This window comes from Giraffa tippelskirchi, chromosome 13 (genome assembly GCF_054371585.1).
Source record: "Giraffa tippelskirchi isolate mGirTip1 chromosome 13, T2T-mGirTip1v1.2.pri, whole genome shotgun sequence".
Lineage (NCBI taxonomy): Eukaryota > Metazoa > Chordata > Mammalia > Artiodactyla > Giraffidae > Giraffa > Giraffa tippelskirchi.
In genome coordinates, this window is record NC_137287.1 from 106,089,029 (window position 1) to 106,111,980 (window position 22,952).

Genomic DNA, 22,952 nt, shown 5'->3' on the forward strand with positions numbered 1-22,952 from the left:
AGGTGCTTTCAGAAACCATCTTGCCTGGAGAGAGTCCTGAGGGCCAATGACCTTGCTCTTAACTTTGTAGCCTGATCTGCTCTGCTCATGGGTGGGAATGTGGCACTTGGCCCAGGCTGGCCCACCTCCAAGAAGAGGCGGAGGAGGGAAGCTGTAGGTTAAAGTGGAACTGCATGCTCTGGTTAATGAAGTCAGCCTGCCCCCTGCAAATAATCGGACTCAGACTCGGAACACATTCTACCTCTTCCTGCCTTTAGTTCTGATAGTCTGCCGGGAGCAGGACTGGGATAGTGCTCAGCTAAGGAAGGTGAAGTGGCAGGAGCTTTCTGACTGGGAGTGGGCACCCTGAGTCCCAGTCCTGCCAGGGACCTATGGTACACCCTTGGGTAAGTCAGTTTCTTTCCTTGGCCCTGATTTCCCCATTTATAGGTAAGAGAGATAAATAGGTCATAGTTGCCAACCTTTATACTAAGAATCGTCTCTTCTTATCCCTACTCATTCTAACCACAGACACTGTATTTTGAAAGTGTTTGAATAAATGTCTAAATTGAAATCACAATTCATTTTCCAGGCTTACGTTTTTAAAATTCTTTTTAAAAAGTATGAGATAATTGACAAAAATTCATCTGCTCTACAAATGCTTGCACCTCAGTTTTTCAGTCTATCCTATGGGACCATTCCTCTTAGAAGAAGAACAGCGTAACAGAGAGATCACAGGCTTTAGAGGCAGATAAATATGAATTCTAAACTTACTAGCTGTGAGAGTTTGGGTAAGTCATTTCAACTTCTCTGAACTCTTGATTTCCTCTTCTGTATAATAAAACTAGAACTCTTTAAATGGTAGTTATTATTACTATTGTTATTATTGAAAGTACTACATAATGACCCTCAATGAGTGTTTTTAAAGCATTTTTCAAATCTATGGTTTCATTTAATTCTCAGTACTATCCTTTTAGGTATTATTATTATTACCTCCACTTTACAAGTGAGGAAACTGATGTTCAAGGAAAAGAACAGACTTTAGCAAAGGTCATATTTGGATCAGCAGAAGTACCTATTTGACTCTCAAAATGAGGGAATCCACTCTTGGCTTGGGGACCCCCCACACCTCCTAATTACCAGTGCCTAATTCTGAGCACACAAGTCTTTTCTCTCCACATTATTCACAGTGTGGATAGAGAAATCCCCCACAGCATTTGTTTATCAGTTATTTCCTAGATGACCCATCTCCTGGCTTCACTCTTAAAATATAACCTAGCTAAGAGTTCCACTCGACAAAACATTTGTCTGATGACTTCCAAATGCTCAGAGTCTGAGGTTTCTTGAGTCTCGTGAAGCTTAACAAGCCTAGGGAGGCTCTCTTGAAGGCAATAAAGTGATGAAGAATGCAGGTTCTAGAGGGAGATGGACTCAGGGCTCTACCACCAACTTCACCACTTGACCTTGAACAATTCACTTCACGTCTCTAAACCTCAGTTTCCTCATCTTTAAAGTGGGGGAGATGAATAGTATCTACCTCAGAGTGTTTGAAATGAGGATTCACTGAGATCCTGTATATGAAATGCTTAGCACAGAGTGTGGCACTAGTGGGTGCTCATTAACGGTTAACTGATAATGCTATGTTAACATTGCAGTAATTGTTAGTACAGTGGCTGCACATTCATCCAGAAGTCACTTACCTAGCATCTTTACACATCTGGTAAACACAGGTGAGAAATAAGAAGGAAGCAAAAAATGCCTCTGAACAGTTAAAACAGATACTATAAAATCCCTAAATCAAAGTTTATGCATTTACTCATTGAAGAGGCCCTCAAACATAACAGATCAATTTCTTTCTCAAACTATAACACATCAAAAAGGAGGTATAAGAATGGGAGTGGAGGATTCTAAATTCAAGCACAATGACAGCAGTAAGATGTAAGAGCTGAGACAGAAAAACCATGAAGAGAATGAATAAGAGCTTAAAGCCTAATAGCTGGGTTATTAGCACAGGCAAACAGCCTCGCACGCCTCTCGCTCTAAGCAGCATCTTTGCATTACATCAAGACGCAATCAGTGACAGTCATAATGATGACCTGGAGCCAACAAGAAAAGATTAAAGTATCATCAAAGATTAAATTATATCACCTCTTACTTAAGAAGGAAGACCAAAACTTCAGTAAAATAATTTTGACACTCCAAAGCGTAAGCTTCTTTTTCAAGAAAAATTCCCTCATTTCCTAATGATGTCAGGCAAAGAAGTTACTGTATCCATGAATGCTGAATCTAAAGCAAGATTCTGTTGCCACTTCTCCTTCCCCTTACTTGGCTGAGCCGTAGAGTTCCCAGGCTTTGGCAATCCCCATGGCCAGTCCCTTGCTGGGATTATTGGAGAGGATCTTGGCAGCTTCTTTGGTCTTACCCAGGACACTGAGGACATGTCTGTTGAAAGAGAGATGTCTTAGCAATTGGATGGACCTTGAAGACTCTTCAGCCTGTGACTCATAGACACTTAACTGGAAGATCACTTTGAGAATCAGCTGAGCACTAACAAACATCCTACTGTGATGCCCTCAAGAGGATCCACCTCAGGCTGGAATGTACTGGGCTGCCCTAAGCCTGGCAGCTGTGTACACACCAGAGAAGCCCTGAGACCCTCTGTTTCTACTCCACACCAGCCTCCCAATGAACTGAAGCCCTTTCCCTGAGCCCCACATGCTGTCTGGAATCCTGCTACAGGCCCATGTGGAATCACAGAAACCTAGAGCATTACTACTGACTAGATACGGATGCTACTAGGGTCCGGCCTTCAGGAGGGAAGCCCCGTTCCCTTTCTGCCTTGGACTCTGACCTCCTTTCGGGTCTCTTTCTTACCTCAGGGCCCTCACAGATACTGTTCCTTCTGCCTGGAACAGTGACTTACACAAAGAGGGGGCAGGATGAGATGAACCACAAAGTCCCTTCTCTCTCTGACATACCAAGACCTAATTACAAGTGGAAACTGTGTTATGAGGTGGAAACACATGACCCAAGGCCCAAGAGGGTACAGTCAGCATTGGAGATCCCTGCTCCCACCTGTGTAGGCTCATCAGGCTGACGCCTCACCCATGTGCCCAGGACTGCCCAAGGGACTCACCGATGCACAGCTGGGGTCCGGGAGGCTAGGCCCCCAAAGCTGGCAGAGATGGTGTTGATTTCAATCTGTTTCAGGGCTACGGAGCCATCTGGGGTGCATTGGAACATGTAGTCTGAGCGATTCAAGCCCAGGAACACGGTCTAGGGGAAAAACTCAAAGTTTAGGACATTTGCCCAGGGGCTGACCCTGAGGGCCTACCCACAGAGCCGACAGGTACCATGCGTGAACTGTACACAGAGATTAGAGGGGCCAGCTAACACTCCCAAACCCAGTGGAATCATTCTTCTGGTCACCCCAGTATTGGCCACTAATGTATAAACCCCATGGGGACCAATGAGAGGCAGATTCCCATGAGCTCAGTGACTGGGCCAAGTTTTTCTGGTAAAAAGAGAGAAATGGGAAGGGCAGGTCTCAGACCGGGGTGGAATGGAGAATGGTTACCTGGGCAATGCCTTCTTTTAGGACTTGCTTGTAGATGTCAAAGAGATGAGCAGTAAAGTTGTCCCTTTTGACGGTGCTGGAAGAGGAAGCAGAGTATTTTCTAGGCTACATGGGACATTAAAGGCCAAGGATTTCCATTGTTTCCTGAATCCTCTCTAGGTCTACTGGCCCAAACTTGAATACCCACACCAACCCCATAGAGAACAGTAGTTTAGAACCCAGCTCTAGAGCCAGATGACCTGGGTTCAAATCCCAGCTCTCCCACTCACTACTAGGCAACCTCAGACAGTCACTTCAGCTCTACGTTTCAGTTTGGTCATCTGAAAATGGAAGAGAAATATAAATTTATAACACAGAGGAGTTGTTGTTTAGTCGCTAAGTCATATTCGACTTTTATGACCCCATGGACTGTAGCCCCCCAGGGTCCTCTGTCCATGGGATTCTCCAGGTAAGAATACTGGAGTGGGTTGCCATTTCCTTCTCTAGGAAATCTTCCACCCCAGGGATTGAACTCACATCTCCTGCATTGGCAGGTGGATTCTTTACCACTGAGTTACCTGGGAAGCTCAATATAGAGTTGTAGTGAAGAGTAAATGAGATATTACATGTATAGAACTGAACATAGAGTGTGGCCCCAAGAATTCAAAACTAGCATATGCCATGACCATTCTGTAGTTGGTAAGATTTCTAGGTGACCTAACATTAACTCTCTATAGCTTCCCTTATATTGTGATATCTCCCAGGACAAGTCCTATCTGCCTCTTGCTTGGCAGCCTCAGACTAGAAGACAGCGGTTATGCCTGGTGCCTCAAAAGATTTTTCTGACTCTAGCTAAATATCCTCATTTTTTTCTTCAATGAGTCCTCATAGGAAGCCTTCCGTATCTGGGTCAGATACCCTGGTATGCACTCCCATAGCACTGTGGACCTCTCCTGTATAGCACTGACTACAGTTATAATTTTTCATTTTATTTGTGTGATGGTTAGCGTCGTCTCTCCTGTTTGACATGTCTGTGTTGGCTCATGCTCACGGACAAGTGTGCTGCTGTGACATGGGACATGAGGTAGAACCCATCAGTATGGTTTTCTGGAGACTTAAGAAGAGACATCCACAGGTAAGTAACTTGTTGCCTCTTGAGATTCAGGCATGAATCTCTGCGTGTCTGCTCAAGACTGACTCTCAGGCTCACCTTGTTACAGGGTCCCTACTGAGCCCATGGAGCTCAGGCCTGCCCTGAAGTTCCTCTGCTCCCCATCAGCTCTCTCAGGGGGTCTCCCAGCCCCTGGTAAGGAGGAGAGACACCAGCTGGGCTTCTGCCTCTAGCAAAATTGAGACACGTTTACCCTTTTTTGGAGAGAGGCTCCCCTTCAACCCCAGGGCCGAGGCTGCTATTCCAGCTGTGATCCTGGCTTTTTCTCCCTTATAAGCTAGGGTTTGTGTGTATTTTGGAGAAGGTAATAACAAAGGCAGGGGTTGCAGAGTTGGGCTACAGGGAAAGTCTCACATGTAACTGCAGCTTCAGGGTAAAGGTCATAAATCAGGCTGCTCATATTTCCCCACAATCCAGAGTCACAGGTACAAAATCCGGGCCTATCCTGAGAAAGACCCAAGGAAAATGTACTGGAGAAGTTTGTACACTCATGATTCAGTGGATTTTTAGCTCCAAGTCAATGGTTTCCAGGGGCTTCCCTGGTAGAGCTCAGCTGGTAAAGAATCTGCCTGCAATGCAGAAGACCCCAGTTCAATCCCTGGGTTGGGAAGATCCCCTGGAGAAGGGAAAGGCTACCTACTCCAGTATTCTGGCCCGGAGAATTCCATGGACTATTCCATGAGGTCACAAGGAGTTGGACATGACTGAGTGACTTTCATTTCACTTCACTTTAATGGTTTCCAAACTTCTTACCATTATGAACCCTTCTTCTATTCACGGTCACACCAAATTGCACATTTTAAAAAGATTTTGTGTTTAACAAAATAAATTTTTTGATAAATTAATCAGACATGCAATTATATTTATGTGCGTGTATATATGTGTATTCTCTCTACCTACAAACACACACACACACATTTAATTATAATTTCATTCTAAAATAAAGAAATGTCCATTGCCCCAGGGCCTCAAGGGAAAAAAGAAGTTAAGGGAGAAGAGACAAAGAGGGGTGGGTGGAATGAGCCATTTCAGGGGTTCTGTATCCTCATGAACTGGGTGTGGCCCAGTATGCACCCCATCTCACCCAGAGTGAGAGGCCTGAGGTGACAAGAAAGAGCCACTACTTAAGATGAGTAAGAAATCTGACTTTAAACCCAATAACCCTTCCTGCCTTCTGTTTTCTCTAAAACTAAGTTACATCTGACTCTGCGACCTTATGGACCGCAGCCCGCCAGGCTCCTCTGTCCATGGGATTCTCCAGGCAAGAATACTGGAGTGGGTTGCCATGCCCTCCTCCAGGAGATCTTCCCAATCCAGGGATCAAACCCGAGTCTGTTATGTCTACCTGCATTGGCAGGCAGGATCTTTACCACTAGCGCCACCTGGGGAGCCCTGACCTTCTCTAATTCCAAATGGAAATTTCAGTCTTCAAAGCAGGGGGCAGGTCACAGGTCAGAGAATCACAGAAGGTCAGCATTGGAATGGATCTTAGATTTAGGCCAACCTCCTTTATAGCTCAGTTGGTAAAGAATCTGCCTGCAACACAGGAGACCCCGGTTCAATTCCTGGGTCGGGAAGATCTGCTGGAGAAGGGATAGGCTATCCACTCCAGTATTCAGGCCTAGAGAATTCCATGGACTGTATAGTCCATGGGGTCACAAAGAATCGGAAATGACTAAGCAACTTTCACTTTCACTTTCCCATTTTACAGATGAAGAAATTGAGACCCAGAGAAAGAAAGCGACTTGCTTGAGGCCATATAAGTAAGTGGTAGAGCCAGGGTTAGAAGCCAGCTCTCCTGACTTCTATTCTATTAATTTTTCTTTCTCTTGGGGAGTACCTGTTCCCCACTACAAAGTCACTTGCCTGGGTAATACCTCATGAGTCCCAGTCTTCCAGTCCCTTAGCTCTAGCATCTCCTGCCCACCCCAGGCCCCTGTACCTGGAGAGAGTCTGCTCCAGAAAGACAGAGTTTTGGCTGACCGCATCCACCAGCAGGTTGAAGTCCGCCTGCACGGCATAGGCCTGCTCCAGCAGGGCACTCGGGACCCGCGAAGGGAAGAGTGTGAATGGAGCATAGCTCACCACCTGATCAAGGAGAGAGAGTGGGCATGGGTAGAACGCCTGTGAGTGTGTTGTCTTCCTGCAAACATAACCCCATGGAAAGTGTGCCCCATATTACTGAAAACACACAAATGGCAGAATACTGGTTACCTCTGGGAAGGGAGGGAGAACAGGATGAGGAGTGGGTATTAAGAGAACTTCTAGACTTTGTTTTAAGCCAATTGCTTCTGATTTTTTAAAAATGTAAACAGATAAAAAACTACAAAGTCTAGGCAAATAAGCCAAAAAATTATTGAGCATTGACTGTATGCTCAGTACTGTTTTAAATACTTTACATGGATTCATCATCTAATCCTCTAAGAAAGATACTATTATTATATATAGATAAACAGATAAGGGAACTAAGTCTCAGAGAGGTTAAGTAACATGACCAAAATTATACAAGGCTATTAAGTGAAACTGGGATTTGAACCATGATGGTTTCTAAACAACCACAGCACCCACCCTCCCACCCACACACATACACACACTTCTCCTAGCAGGTTCACATCCAAGTCAGTCCCCTTTCCTTCTGGTTGAGGGAGAGAGAGAGTCCTACAGGTACAGCTGCAGCAGAAGTGGACTCTGGCCCCCAGAGGAGAAGCCAGGGGTGGTTTCCCCCCAGTGTTGGAGATGGTGACTCAGGCTGCCAGGCCTGGAATTCATTCAGTTGCATTCTGAGTTCTCTGGACTTTGGCAGAGCCGGGAAACCCAAATACCACCTAGAATACCATTTTTAGAAGGGGATAATACGTTCTGAGATTTCCAACAAAAAATGAACTACAACTTGGGAAACAGAAGTTGACTTTGTGACTTATATTATATCTTTTTGCTTATATTATATTAAGAAGCATTACTGAGTCTAACCTCTGAGTTAATATCAGTTTGTCATTATGATAGTATAAGTTAATGGTGTTTGAAGTTGGCATTTATATATTTATTTTAAAAATGTTATTATTTATGTTCATCACAGCACTGTTTATAATAGCCAGGACATGCAAGCAGCCTAGATGCCCATCAGCAGACGAATGGATAAGGAAGCTGTGGTACATATACACAGTGGAATATTACTCAGCCATTAAAAAGAATACATTCGAATCAGTTCTAATGAGGTGGATGAAACTGGAGCCTATTATACAGAGTGAAGTAAGCCAGAAAGAAAAACACCAATACAGTATACACACATATATATGGTATTTAGTTAATCGGTAAAGATAACCCTGTATGCGAGACATCAAAAGAGACACAAATAAATAGAACAGTATTATGGACTCTACAGGAGAGGGAGAGGGCAGGATGATATGGGAGAATGGCATTGAAGCATGTAAATTATCATATGTGAAATGAATCGCCAGTCCAGGTTCGATGTAGGATACAGGGCACTTGGGGCTGGTGCACTCGGATGACCCGGAGGGATGGGATGGGGAGAGAGGTGGGAGGGGGGTTCTGGAAGGGGAAAACATGTACACCCATGGTGGATTCATGGCAATGTATGGCAAAACAAATACAATATTGTAAAGTTAAAAAATAGATAAATAAACTAATTTAAAAATAAATAAATAAATAAAAATATTATTATTTTGAATGGATAATACAAACACATAATATAAATTCAAAAAGACACAGTGAAAAGCATGTCTCACTCTCACCCTGTTCCCAATGACCCAATTCTCCTCCCCATGGCATATTCATGGTATACTCATGCATTCATGATCATGCACACGTGCTCAGTCATGTCCAATTCTTTGCCACCCCATGAAAAATGATATACTAGTGTCTCACATATCCTTCTAGACTAATGTGTGTGTATACATACATATTTTCTCTTTTTTTAACACGCACAAAAGCATACAATACATACATTGTTGTGTCCTTTGCTTAAATATTTCAGAGACATTTCCAAATACATTCCAACTGAACACTTTCATTACTTTCAGCGGCTGTATAGTATTCAATTCTTTGTATATACCATAATTTATTGAATCTAGCCTTCTAGTATGAGCATCAACATGGTTTCCTTCTCTTCCCCTCCATTACAAATAGATGCTTCAATAAACATTCCAGAATATACATTCTAGAAACACTAATGAAGGAAACAGGAAATGATTCAAAGAAATAGGAAGATATCCCATCCTCTTAGATTGGAAGAATTAATATTGTTAAAATGGCCATACTATCCAAAGCAACCTATAGATTTAATGTAATTCCTATCAAAACACCCATGATATTTTTCACAGAACTTGAACTAATAATCCTAAAATGTATATGGAACCATAAAAGACCCTGAATTGCAAAGCAACCCTGAAAATAAAAGAACAAAGTTAGAGGTATAATTCTCTCAGACTTCAGATTATACTACAAAGCTAGAGTAATCAAAACAGTGTGGTACTGGCACACAAACAGACATATAGATCAATGGAACAGAAATAGAGAGCCCAGAAATAAACCCATGCACCTATGATCAGTTTATCTACAACAAAGGAAGTATGAATATACAATGGGTAAAGATGGTGTCTACAATAAACGGTGCTGGGAAAACTGGATAGCCAAATGTAAAACAATGAGATTAGAACATTCCCTCATACCATATTCAAAAATGAACTCAAAATGGTTTAAAGACCTAAATATAAGCCCTGAAACCATAAAACTCCTAGAAGAGGGCTTCCCAGGTGGCATAGTGGATAAGAATCTGCCTGCCAACGCAGAAGACATGGGTTTGATCGCTGGTCCAGGAAGATTCCACATGCTGCTGAGCAACTAAGCCTGTGTGCCACGACTGAAATCTGCATGCTCTAGGGCCCACAACAAAGAGTTGCCCCCACTCTACAGAAAACCCTTGTGCACCAGTGAAGACCCAGCCTAGTCATAAATAAATAAAATTATTTTAAAAAAAGACAAAAACTCCTAGAAGAGAACACAGGTGGAACACTTTTGACATAAGACAAAATGAAAAGACAACCTACATAAAGGGAGAAAGTATTTGTAAATGACATGACTGACAAGGGGTTAATATCTAAATTTACAAACAGCTCATACAGCTAAATATCAAAAACCAAACAACCAATAAAAAAAATGGGCAGAAGACCTGAATAGACATTTCTCCAAAGAAGACATACAGATGGCTAACAAGTACATGAAAAGATGCTCAAGATTGCTGAGAGAAATGCAAATCAAAACTACAATGAGGTATCACTTCACACCTGTCAAAATGGCTATCATCAAAAAAGACTAAAAATAACAAATTTTGGAGAGGATGTGGAGAAAAGGGAACCCTCAAACACTGTTGGTGGAAATGTAAATTGTTTCAACCAAGTATAAAAATCTAAAAACAGAACTACTGTATGATCGAGCAATTCTACTCCTGGCTATATATCTGATGGGAATGAAAACACTAATTCAAAGAGAATTATAATCCTAAAGCCAGAAGCAGAACTTTTACAGTATCAGTCTGCCTTAGTGATAGTCACTCTCATTCACTTGGGCCTCAAACAAGTTATTAAGTTTGAACTCTCCACCAGGCCCTTAACTAGGTTCTGGGCACACAGAGACAAAAGAGATGTGGCTTGGTGAAAAAAAAAAAAAAAGATGGTGGCAGCTTTTTAGCCACTAATGGGGATAATCATAGAGTATGTTTTAAGTCATAGAAGAGCTTGTCTAACACACTACTTTGTGTAAAAAAAAGGAAAAAAGAATATATACATATTTTTCTTGTTAAGAGTAAGGTAACAAAAAATAAACAAGAATGCTGAAACACGAGTTGCCTTTAAAGCAGGAGAACTGGGTGGTTAGGGAATATGGAAGGGAGGACTGAACTGTAAACTCTTGCACCTTCTGAGTTTTGAACCATGAAAATGTCTTACCCGGTCACAAAACAAATTCTTTTTAAAGGGATGAGATTCTTTTTGTTTGTTTTAAGATGTGGTTTAGAACAAGGAGTTCTACTTTTATGTATTAACCCTAGAGAAACATTCATACAGGTGCCCAAACAGGCATGCATGTGATTGTTCCCCGTAGGGCTATATATAATCATAAAACATGAGAAATCACCAAAATAGCCATCCATAAAGTTAAACTGTGATTCATTCACACTTGGAATACTATGCATCAGAATGAAAGGAGTTGGAAAGAGTTCTAAGGCAGATTGTTAAATGAAAAACAAACACATACATCATAGAATAATATACTTGATCCAGCTTGTTTCTTGAAAACTATAGTTGACCCGTGAACAAAAATGGGTTTGAATTGCACAAGTCCACTGACACATAATTTTTTTCCACAGTAAATACTACAGTACTACATGATCTAAGGTGGTTGAATATGTGGATGCTGAACCTCTGATACAGAGGAACCACGTATATGGAGAGCCGACTGTAAGTTATACGCAGATCTTCAACTGTGCAGAGGGCTGACACCCCTAATCCTTGTGTTGTTCAATGGTCAACTGTATTTCTTTATATATGTGCATGCTAAGTCACCTTAGTTGTGTCCAACTCTTTGCGACACTACTGACTGTCCTCTAGTATTCTCCAGGCAAGAATACTAGAGGGGGTTGCCATGCCCTCCTCCAGACGATCTTCTCGACACAGGGAACGAACCTGCATCTTCTGTGTCTCCTGCATTGGCAGGCGGGTTCTTTACCACTAGTGCCATCTGGGAAGCCCTTCTTTATATACTTATATATACTATATATACTTACTTTATATACTTATACTTCTTTATATACTTATATGTATATAAATGCACAGAGAAAATCCTGGAAGGATATACCACAAACCAATTACAGGGAAGGTAGTATGATTAGGGGATCTTAAAAAATAAGTTTACTGGGCAAGGTGCTTCATGTGAATTATCTTCTAATTCTCTTACCAACTCCATAAGGTAGGCCCCATTATTATCTCTTTTTTATATTTGAAGAAACTGTAGCTAAGAGAGGCTAAGTAACTGCCTAAGTCACAGTTCAAGCTCTTTAGACTTAAAGTTGATTACTAAACTTAAAGCATGATGCTTTTTAATATTACAGAGATAAATTTAAGAGATAAATTTAGAGATAAAAGTAAGATAAATTAAGATAAATTTAAGCTACTGGAAAAAAAATAAAGCAAAAGAGATGTGGGCTTTAAATCCAAAGGAACTGCCTCCAGCCTAGCAGGGGCCTTGTAGGATCTAAGCTGTGTGGTCATTGCTGAGAAGAGGGGTCAGAGGCTTACATCCGAGGAGGTGGGTGCCTGTGAGGTCCTCAGCAACACACCCTCAGCCAGGGCCCGGTCCACAGCCTGCCTTGCTAGCTCCTCCAGCTGCTGTTCATCCTGCAAGAGGCTCCCCCAGCTGGTAGCCATCCCAACCTGCAACAGAAGGAGAGAGGAGGGCTTAGTGACAGATGGCCTGGGGCCCAGCAACTGGCAGTGTGGTATAGGGAAGAGAATACTGGCTGGCAGCTCTTAACAACTTCCATGAGCGCAAAATGGAAAGTCTGACGAAGCATTTCCGTTGACAGTCTGTCTTTTGAGTCCGATACAATGACGGCCTTATTCTCCCAGTAAGGAAGTGGAGGCTCAGAGAGATGAAGTGACTTGCCCAAGATAATGACTAGCAAAACCTGGACTTGAACCCAGGTCTCTGAACTCCCAGCCCAATGCTTTTCATTGGAGAGAGAGGCGCTAATGTCATATATGACTGGGACAAGTTCTTTCTCTTCCCAGAACTGCAGGTTCTCTACCTGTGAAACAAGGGGTCTGAACTAGACCATGGTTTCCAAACTGGCTGAATACTCTGCAGAATTTGGAAAAGAATACAGATCCTAGGCCCTGCTAGAGATTCTGATTCAAGAGGTCTGAGCAGAGGGAAGGGCTGAAGTTCTCTTTTTTAAATAAATATTCCTGGAATGGGAACAACTGCAACATATTGCTAATTCCCCTTCTAACTCCAACAACCCAAGCAGGCAGGTTTCAAATAAATTATGCAAGAGTGGGGGAAAGGAGTCCTCTTCGGAATACTATTAAATGCAAATAAAGTGAACCCCTCCCTCATACTGCTGCTGCTGCTGCTAAGTTGCTTCAGTCGTGTCCGACTCTGTGCGACCCCATAGACGGCAGCCCATCAGGCTCCGCCGTCCCTGGGATTCTCCAGGCAAGAATACTGGAGTGGATTGCCATTTCCTTCTCCAGTGCATGAAAGGGAAAAGTGAAAGTGAAGTCGCTCAGTCGTGTCCGACTCTTAGCGACCCCATGGACTGTAGCCTACCAGGCTCCTCCGTCCATGGGATTTTCCAGGCAAGAGTACTGGAGTGGGGTGCCATTGCCTTCTCCGTCCCTCATACTAACCAGAGGCAAACTCACTAGCAGGAAATGATGACATTCCTTGTATGGACATCTATCATTGCAGAACCAAACACAGAAAACATTCCTGAGAAGTCATATTAGCAGGATAGGAATAACTGAAACCCAAGTTCCCAGTGTCACAGGAGTCCCACTGGCTGCCAGAGACACACCGGGTGAACCAACTCACACTTTGACACTCACTGACTTTGCTGCAGGCCCCATGGGTTTAAGAAGATCTAAAAGAAAAATTGTAGACAGAATAAGGCTGTTCAGCTCAGTGGTCACAGGAAGAGAGCTGGAGAATGACCTCCATCATATTCGGCGCCATCTCCCACTCCCCATGACAGAACTGGTGCTAAACCAATCATGAAAGTCTGTGGGTCTCAGCACAATGTATGAAAGAATGAGCATGTGATTTCAAAAGGGTCCTCTCAGGTGAGACACAGATAAGCGCAGTCACAGTAGAGAATGAAGCTCTGGGGTCAGTCATATGGGTTTGAAACCATAATAATTACTTCTTTCATAAATAAGGGCACTGTGTCGCTTAAATGAAAAAAAATCTGTGTGCAATGCCTTAGCAGTGTTTCGAGTTTTATATGTGGGAGCTTCTTTTCTGGCTGTACCCATTTTACAGTGAGAATACTTGTCAGCGGTAATGCAGCAGCCCTGTGGCAAAGCCAAGACTAGCACCTGTGACTCTGACTTTAGAGCACTGGAACCCTCCAGTGGCACCCATCTCTTCACAGCTCTGGGATGCCAACATCTCTGCCTGCTGTTGGCCTTTTGTTTAGTTGGTAAACACTGACTGGCATCTAATGCCAGGACCCGGACTGAGGATGCAAAGAAAGATAAGACAAAAATAATTACTATGAAAAGTACTGATTGGGCCCTTTCTCATTCTACAGTCTCAACCTTTCTTGTGGCTTTGTTTCGCTGATGACATCAAATCTGTAACTTCACTATAGTGCTTTTCCTGACCTTCAAAGGAGAATATCCAACTGCTTACTGACAGTCTCCATAGAACCAGAACAGAATGTGTTGTCTGCCCATAAATCTGCTCCTGCTCTTGATGAACCCCACCCAGGCACCCAAAGTGAAAGTTGCTCAGTCGCGTTCGACTCTTTGCGACCCCGTGGACTATACAGTCCATGGGATTCTCCAGGCCAGAATAATGGAGTGGGTAGCCTTTCCCCGGGCACCCAAGCCTTGTATATACTTCTTGCCTACACCCTTTCTGCCCAGATCCTATGGATTCTAAGTATATAGTACTCTGAACTCCTTGATTTCTCTCCACCTCCACTGTTAGCAGCCTAATTCCGACTACCGCCATCTCTCCGCTAAGCACTAAACAGGTTCGGAGAGATGTATCTTCAGGACACACCAGCTTCTCTCCCGCTTCGAGGCCTTGGCATTTGTCTCTTTGGGACAATCCCCACCCCTTCCGACCAGCGTTCACGACTTAAGTTTCAGAAGCTGTTCCTATTCCCCGCCGGGGGCTTCCTTCTAAAGCTCATTAATTTTCCCTGTACGGTAAGGAATAGGGGTCTTGATCACTTCTCTAGCTCCAGCGCCTACTACTGAATTCGATGAATGTTAAATGAATGAATGGTGAATAAATGACAAGCTGCACCCCGATCACCAAAAGCTTTAACACGCCCAGAAGAAAACCCGGTCGGACTTCAAGCCAAGGGCCAGGTCAATGCTTGCAGGAAGTCGGAGCCAACAACACGGTCTCCTGCCCAGGCTTGCCCTACCTCCTGGGCCCGCTTGCTCTCAGTCGGGGCAAAGTTTGGTTCTAATCGTTTCCCCTTTTGTTGTGTTTAAAGAAAAAAAAAAAAAATCAAAAAACCCAACAACTCCGGCTCTAGTCTCACCGGCATCGAGTCCCCGACACCAGCCCGAACTGAAGTCAGATCTGGGGAATCTGGAATGAAGACGCACCATCCCCACCCCCTCACTAGACACCAGTTTCCAGGTCCCTGCCATGGGTGTGAGCCGCAACATCTCCCGGCCACCGGGGTTCCGATCGCTGACCAGACCCCTCCCCCGTGTCCTTCCTCCCGAAGAAACGTGACCCTTGCGGGCCGCCGTTGCTGCGCCCCAACCTACTCTTCCGTCGTCCAGCCGCGTTCCTTACTCGGGCCTCGGACGCCTTAACCGGAGCTTCAGGGGGCGGGGCCTCTAGGAGACCCAACGCGCTTGCGCGGACCGCCCCAGCGGGGCTAAAAGAGCAGGGTGGGGAAGGAGGCTGGTGTTTGCCGAGCTGGACGGTGGCTGGGAGGGGGCAGTCCGCGGCTGGACCCGGGCGGATGGGACCTTGGGAAGGAGGGGAATGCGGAGCACTTAGGGCGTCGGAGCTGGCGAGGTCCGATGCAAGATGGGGAAACCTGGTAGCCAAAATGGGACAGTCACTACCTAGGGGACACACAGTTGATGGTGGTAGGTGTGGTCATAGAGGCCAGAGAGAGACGGAGACCCGCACAGGGTCCCATAGCACGTTGAAGGCTGAGCCAGTGTTGGAACCCAGGCTTCTGTTTTTTACTTAACTGGGTCCCAGAAAACAATACCCGATTTCTCCAGCCATGGGGCAGCTTCAGGAAAAGCCTTAATGGCAGAAGCAGTTTCTCATTTTTCCTGCAGTTTTAAAGTTAGGAACTTTGAGGGTGATCCAGTGCTTCACAAAATGTCCAATATCACTTACACCAGAATCTTCTGCAGTTTTGTTGTTGTTTTTTTTAATGCAGATTTTTGATCCCTATCCTTCCTCACCCCTTGGCAGCGCCCCATTTCTCTTAACTGTTCCTTCCTTCTGGGTTGTGATAGGTTCTTCTCAGTGTGAAGCACCTGATATGAATTTTAATTAAACTGAATTTAATCCATCTAGGCTCTGGGGAATTAACCATGAGAAAGACAGAGCCCCTCTTTTTACATCTGATTATTAAAGATGGATAGGTAAACTTTTATCTGGGGAAGTAGGGAAGCCTTCCAGGGTCTTGAAGGATGGGTAGGAATATGTAAGCAGTGAAGGAAGTAGGGATGGAGGTGAGAGGCAGGAAGGGGGACAGTGTACCAAGTGGCCGGAGCAGAAACAACAAAGGCGAATAATGAATGTGGCTAGTTTTGTTTTGGAGACAAGGAGTCTGGTGTAGACAATGGGGTGTTGGAGCAGCCTCTTAGGAGCTCATTCTTGGAGAGGAAGCCTTGGATGCTAGGTTGAGAAGTTTAGCATTTGTGCAATGAGTTATCTAAAGATATTAAGCAAGAGAGAGAGATGGTGTATAAGATACTGGTAACAGCATGGCTGATGGTTTGTAAGTGCAGAGACCAAGGCCAGAGAGAGAGCTCAGAGGGAGTTAAAGTATGAGATAATGAGGCAGGCCTGAGAAGATGGAGAGACCGGGACAGATGAAAGAGATATTTAGGAGAGAGAACTATGACTGATGATAAATCAGTGGCCCAATCCAGAGGACAGAGTGGTTCCAACTCCTTAAATAAAGGATGTACATGCTCTATCTACAGGACACACAGCTTTCCAGTTTTGTTGGTGGGAAGGAAGGGAGAGGTGGTCTGCTTGTTGTCACAACAGTGATTTCACTGTTTTGCCTGCTTTTGTACCTAAGAGAGAGACTGAAGCAGCAGTTACTATAATAAAACCCAGGTGCCAGGAAAAATCCTGTGTTAACAAGGAACAAAGGAATCTATTTCTAGTGCAGCGTGAAATTAAAAATAAAAAAAACGTGACCCAGAGTTCTCAGTGCAGGTTCTCCTCTTTCAAGTTGGGTGCCGAGTGATATGTATCAGGTGCCTATCGGTGAGATTTGGGGAGTATCCCAGATCTTAACACCTCTTTGGTTGAGTTCTCTCACATTGTGGCAGATGAGGTATCTTCATTCCCATTTTGTAGATGTAGCAGCTGAGCCTCAGAAGTTTAGCGACTTGTTCAAGAAGTTTGTGGTGAGACTGGGAGTGAGATCTTGGCCTGGATCTTTACAGCGAGGTTTTGCCTTTTTTGCTTCCTCTGCCCAGATGCTTTTTCCCCTTGTTATTGTTGTTTAGTCATTAAGTCGTGTCTGACTCTTTGCGACCCCATGGACTACATGCAGCATGCCAGGCCTCCCTGTCCACCACCAGCTCCCAAAGTTTACTCAAACTCATGTCCGTTGAGTCGGTGATGCCATCCAACCTCTGCTTTTCCCCATAAATCTTGGCATAAGTGGCTCCTTCTTGTTCAGATGTTTCCTCTTCAGGTGACATCCACATCTGATCAGGTTGTATCACATTTTCCTGTATACTTTCTGCATAGCACTTCTTGATATCTGAAATTATTAATATTATGGATTTCCCTCCACTTAAATGTGAGCTCTGTGAAAATAGGGGCAGTATCTGTCTTGTTCATCACTTTAGTCTCAGCACCTGGAATAGTAGATACTAAGTATTTGCCGACAGATGGAAATAAACTGGGGAGGGAGGGAGTGAGGGAAACCAGCATTAGGTGAAATCATGGGATGTTTCAGGTGCTTCTCATAAGCTGTCTTATTTGATCCCCTCCCAGCCTTCCAGGTGGGTACTGTATGTCCATTGGATGGATAAGAAAAACACAAAGTGAGGTTGAGTCTGTGGTTTGTTACTTTTGAGGCCATAGACTCCTTTGAGAATCTCCGTTAGATGTAAACATTTTGCAGACCAAGGGGAAGAGTTCATAGACCTCTCTGGGCTGACTCAGGTATCACAGATAAAGGAAGCCAGGATTAGGGAACTTGCCCAAGGTCTTTCTGGCCTCATACCTTTGCTGGTTCCTCACCACATGGCATGGATAGATTCCCTTTAGTGGACAACAGGGAACCTGCTGAAGATTTTGGAACAGACGGAGTTTATGATGCCCCGAGTCCTTTGATGTCTCCAGCCCGAGTTCAAATCATGACTCCACAAATTACCAGTGTGATTATGGGCAAGGCTTTTCACCTCTCTGGATCCCCTCATTTCCTTCACTTTCAAAATGGAATCTTTTTTTTTCCTAATAATAGCTAATCTTTATTTGATCTGCTCCTTAAGGGCTGGGTACTTGGGTGCTGGCTTTGCAGTTGCTATCTCACTTTCACCACAACCCTCGGAGGTGAGGACTGTTATCATGTCCATTTTACAGCTGGGGACTTGGAGGCTTGAAGAGATGCCCTGACTTGCCAAAGATCATGGAGCTTCACACTCTTCGCCTCTGTGCCCCTACACACGCACCTTGAGGTGTGCCATGAGCTCAGGCTTTGCAAAGCTGACTTCTGAATCCATTGCAAACTCTGTTCTTAGGGTTTGTGGAAACAGTTGAGTCTGAATGAGGTTAAAAAAAGAGGAGAATGGCTGTACTGCTGTGTGAATGGAGGCCAATCTCTTGAATTTGTATGTTGCCTTTCCCCTATGAGGGCCTCTGGCCTAGCCTAGACCGGGCCTCTTGACTGGGACATCCGTGTTGTCCCAAGGTCTGCATTTGTGCACGTGGCCACTGTCTCTTTTTAGCAATGGCATCACTTTGCCTAGAATTATGAGGCTGTCTCCCTACCTGGCTGGGGGCCACTGCTTGGCCACTCAGAGTAGAATTCCTCTGCCTTCCAGCCCCTAGCACAGGCCTGGCCCAGCAGTGCTGCTCAGGAAATGCCTTGGGAATCAAAGGGAGGGCTCCTCCATGTGTTGAGGATTTACTGTGTGCCGGGCCCGTCCCAGGCACTTTATATGTGTTATCTCATTTACACGCCCCAGGAATCCTAGGAGGGAGCAGTCACTGTTCCCATTTTGCTGAGAAGAAACAGACTCAGCTGGGCTTTGCCTTAGGCCCACTTGGGATAATTGATGGCATCAGGACTGACGCCAGGACCTGTGTGCTCATGGTGTGTGATGAATTCTTGAAGCTATAGGCTGATAAAGGGGAGACACACTCCTCAGCACCTGGGACCCTCAGAGACTTTCTACTCACAAGCTTCTAGTCCAGCTCTCATTTCATCCAAGAGGAAGCAGAAGCCCAGGAAGAAGCAATGACTTACTCTCTGACAGTCCCTTTTTTCCACTTACTACTTATCCTTATGGGACTTCCTGTAGGCCAGGGTGAGATCCGATTTTACCCATCATTATACCACCCAGAGGAGCTTCCCAAGGTGGCTCAGCATTAAAGAATCAGCCTGCAATGCAGGAGACGTGGATTCAATCCCTGGGTTGGGAAGATCCACAGAAATGGCAACCCACTCCAGTAGTCTTGCCTGGAGAATCCCATGGACAGAGGAGCCTGGAGGGCTATGTCCATGGGGTTGCAAAGGGTTGGACATGACTTAGCGACTAAACAACAATACCAGCCAGGTAGCTGGTATTGTTGACACTCAGTAAATGCTTTTAAATTTTATTTATTATGAAAGTATTGAGAAAAGTATTAAGATTAGTGTAACAGACACCCATATACCCACCACCCAAAAACTGCTAATGTAGCTGAAGGCCCCTGTATGTCCCTTTAAACTGCCCCACCCCACCCCCAGCAAAGTTAAGAGTCTCTTGGATTTGTTGTTTGTTATTCTATGCCATTTTTATTGAGATTTAATTCATATACCATAAAATTCAACCTTTTTTAAGTTTTTCAGTTTAGTGACTTTTTAGTGTATTCACAAGACCTCATCTATCATCACTATCTAATTCTAGAACAGTTTCACCCCTAAAAGGAACCCTATACTCATTATCAGTGACTCACTCCATTCTTCCCTCTATTCAGCCCTTGGCAATCACTACTCTGCATTCTGTCTCTATGGATTTGCATATTCTGGACACTGAATGTAAGTGGAATCCTGTATGTGGCCCCTTGTGTATGGCTTCTTTCATTTACCATAATGTTTTCAAGGTTCATCCATGTGGTAGTACAAATCAATATTTCATTCCATTTTTGCCTGAATGGTATTCCATTGTGTGAATACAGCAGGCAGGTGAATTATCCATCAGTTGGTGGACATTTGGGTTGTTTCTGCTTTTTGCTATTATAAATAGTGGTGTATGAACCAGTTTTTGTGTATATTTTCAGTTCTCTTGGGTATGTAAGTGAATTTGCTGGGTCACATGGTAACTCTGTTTTACTTTTTGAGGAACTGCCACTGTTTGTAAAGTGGCTGCACTATTTTACATCCCCACCAGCAATGTACGAGAGTTTTAATTTTTACATCCTCACCACCACTTGTCTGTTTGATTATGACAATCCTAATAGGTATGAAGTAGTATCTCATTGTGGTTTCAATTTACATTTCTCTAATAACTAACAGTTTCCCTGGTGGCTCAGATGGTAAAGAATCTGCCTGCAATGTGGGAGATCCAGGTTCAATCCCTGGGTTGGGAAGATACCCTGGAGAAGGGAATGGCTACCCACACCAGTATTCTTGGGGCTTCCCTGGCTCATATAGTAAAGACTCTGCCTGCAGTGTGGGTAACCTGGGTTCAATCCCTGGGTCAGCAAGATTCCCTGAAGAAGGGTATTGAGCATGTTTTCATGTGCTTATTGGCAATTTGTATATCTGCTTTGGAGAAATGTCTGTTAAAGCCTTTTACCCATTTTAAGGACAGAGAATATTGCTGTTTTAAGAATTGTTTATATTATGGATACCAGACTCTTTTATGATATATGTAACATATCTTATTTTATATGTATATATACTCTTAGATCAGATATATGATTTGTAAATAGTTTCTCCCATTCTGACAGTTTCCTTTTTGGCTTCTTGATAGTGTCCTTTGGAGCACAAATGTTTTAAATTTTGATGAACTCTAATTCATCTATTTCTTCTTTGGTTGCTTATATTGAGTGTCATGTCTATGAAGCCATTGCTTAATCTCAAATCATGAAGACCTAGAGCCAATTTTCTGAAGCAAGAGAAGCTACCGCAATGAGAAGCCTGTGCACTGCAACTAGAGAGTAGCACCTGCTCTCCACAACTACAGAAAAGCCCGCACAGCAATGAAGACCCAGCACAACCAAAAATCAATAAATAAAATTATTAAAAAGTTTAACAACAAAATCATGAAGACTTTACACCTATATCTTTTTCTGTGAGATTTATAGTTTTTACTCTTATACTTCAATCATTTAATTCATTTTTAGTAAATTTTTGTATATGGTATGAGGTTGGTCCTATGCATTTTTAGTCCTTTTACTAGGTGTGTGTTTGTAAAAAATAAATGAGTCTGTTTTCCCTGTATTTTGGACTTTAAGTGACATACGTGTTCTTACGCAACTTGATTTTTCTCATTCAGTCTTACGTTGGGAAAGTCATCTATGGTGGTAAGAGTAATCAGTTCATTTGTTTTCACTGTTCTACAGGTTTCATTGCATAAAAATACCACATTTCATTTACCTTTTGTCCTATGAATGATCCTTCCCATTGTCTCTAGTATTTTGCTATCACAAATGGTAAATAGTCTAACATGTGCCTCCTTGTGCAGTATAGTGAAGGTCATGGGCATATTCAGCTTTACTAGATAATACAAAATTACTCTAAGTGGTTTTACAAATATGTATTCCTACCAATGATGTATTAGAATTGCCCTTATACAGCATCCTCACCAAGACTCACTTTTGTCAGGCTGTTTTGATTTTGTCAGGCTGTGTGACTTCGTGCATGCTAAGTTGCTTCAGTTGTGTCCAACTCTTTGCGACCCTATGGACTATAGCCCACCAGGTTCCTCTGTCCATGGGATTCTCCAGGCAAGAATACTGGAATGGGTTGCCATGCCCTCCTCCAGGGGATCATTCCCAACCCAGGGATCGAACCCACATCTCTTATGGCTCCTGCATTGGCAGGTGGGTTCTTTACCACTAGCGTCAAGTGGGTGTGAAATGGTATCTTATTAGGATTTCCCAGATTAATAGCAAAATATTTATTTTTCAGTAAATATTTGCACGATTGAGTGGATGGCATGAAAGTAGAATGAATTCAGCTCTTTGATGAGGAGATGACCCTTGGCTTTGCCTGTGGCTAGAGGGTGGCACGGAGAAAGAACTGGCGACCCACTCCAGTACTCTTGCCTGGAAAATCCCATGGACGGAGGAGCCTGGTAGGCTGCAGTCCATGGGGTCACACAGAGTTGGACACGACTGACACGACGCAGCAGCAGCAGCAGAGGGTGGCAGGGCTCTGGGCCTAGTCTGTTGGTTATTTGTAGGGAGACCCTGGAACTAGGAAGTGTTGAGTGAGACTGACAACTCTGTATATGTGGGGGAAGGCAGTGGTCACCTTGAAACCAGTGATGGGACTGTTATCTCAGGGAGAGGGTATCGTCCTGCCCTTCCATCTCCCCAATCTCTCACCAAGAAGGGAGGGAGGTGGAGAGAAGCCTGAAGGGAATTGTATAGGATGACAATGGGGTCCCACGATCTTAGGAATGACCCTTGATTGAGGACCTTCTCATGGTCTCTGTATAGGTGGTATGTATTTTCCATGTTTATTCACTAAGTTTGGGAATGATGATAATGATAATAAGAAAAATAATAGTAAGGATTGTGTATGGAGCACATTATATGTGGGGCATTGTGCCTTTTCCTTTTTATAAGTAATATCTCATTTAATTCCTGTGGCGTGTGAAGTGCGCTTAGTCATTTCTGACTTTTTTAGACCCCATGGACTGTAGCCCACCAGTCTCCTCTGTCCATGGAATTTTCCAGGCAAGAATACTGGAGTGGGTTGCCATTTCCTCCTCCCACCCAGGGATCGAACCCATGTCTCTTGTGTCTCCTGCTTTGGCAGGTGGATTCTTTACCATTGGACTGCCTGGGAAGCCCTCCTGTGGAGTAGGTACTGTTATTACTCCTGTTTTA

General features: G+C 43.8%; 1 protein-coding gene across 8 annotated transcripts in view; it reads right to left on the reverse strand.

Annotated features, from left to right (window-relative positions):
• Nucleotides 1-15,293, reverse strand: part of GSS (glutathione synthetase) — a 28,109-nt gene extending 12,816 nt beyond the window's left edge. For 3 of the 8 annotated variants that reach the window (XR_014073886.1, XM_081559909.1, XM_081559903.1), the window contains exons 1-6: nucleotides 15,001-15,285; nucleotides 12,017-12,151; nucleotides 6,649-6,794; nucleotides 3,557-3,632; nucleotides 3,116-3,255; nucleotides 2,305-2,421 (exon numbers count right to left, since the gene is read on the reverse strand). Coding sequence is in view for 7 of the 8 variants with exons in the window: in XM_081559909.1 (XP_081416035.1) it covers nucleotides 2,305-2,421; nucleotides 3,116-3,255; nucleotides 3,557-3,632; nucleotides 6,649-6,794; nucleotides 12,017-12,151; nucleotides 15,001-15,006 (620 nt within the window). In the remaining variant the exon portion in view is untranslated. Of the gene's footprint in view, nucleotides 1-2,304; nucleotides 2,422-3,115; nucleotides 3,256-3,556; nucleotides 3,633-6,648; nucleotides 6,795-12,016; nucleotides 12,152-15,000 lie in introns of all 8 variants that reach the window. The other 5 variants (XM_081559908.1, XM_081559905.1, XM_081559907.1 and 2 more) reach the window with 3 other exon arrangements.
• Nucleotides 15,294-22,952: the final 7,659 nt, after the last annotated feature.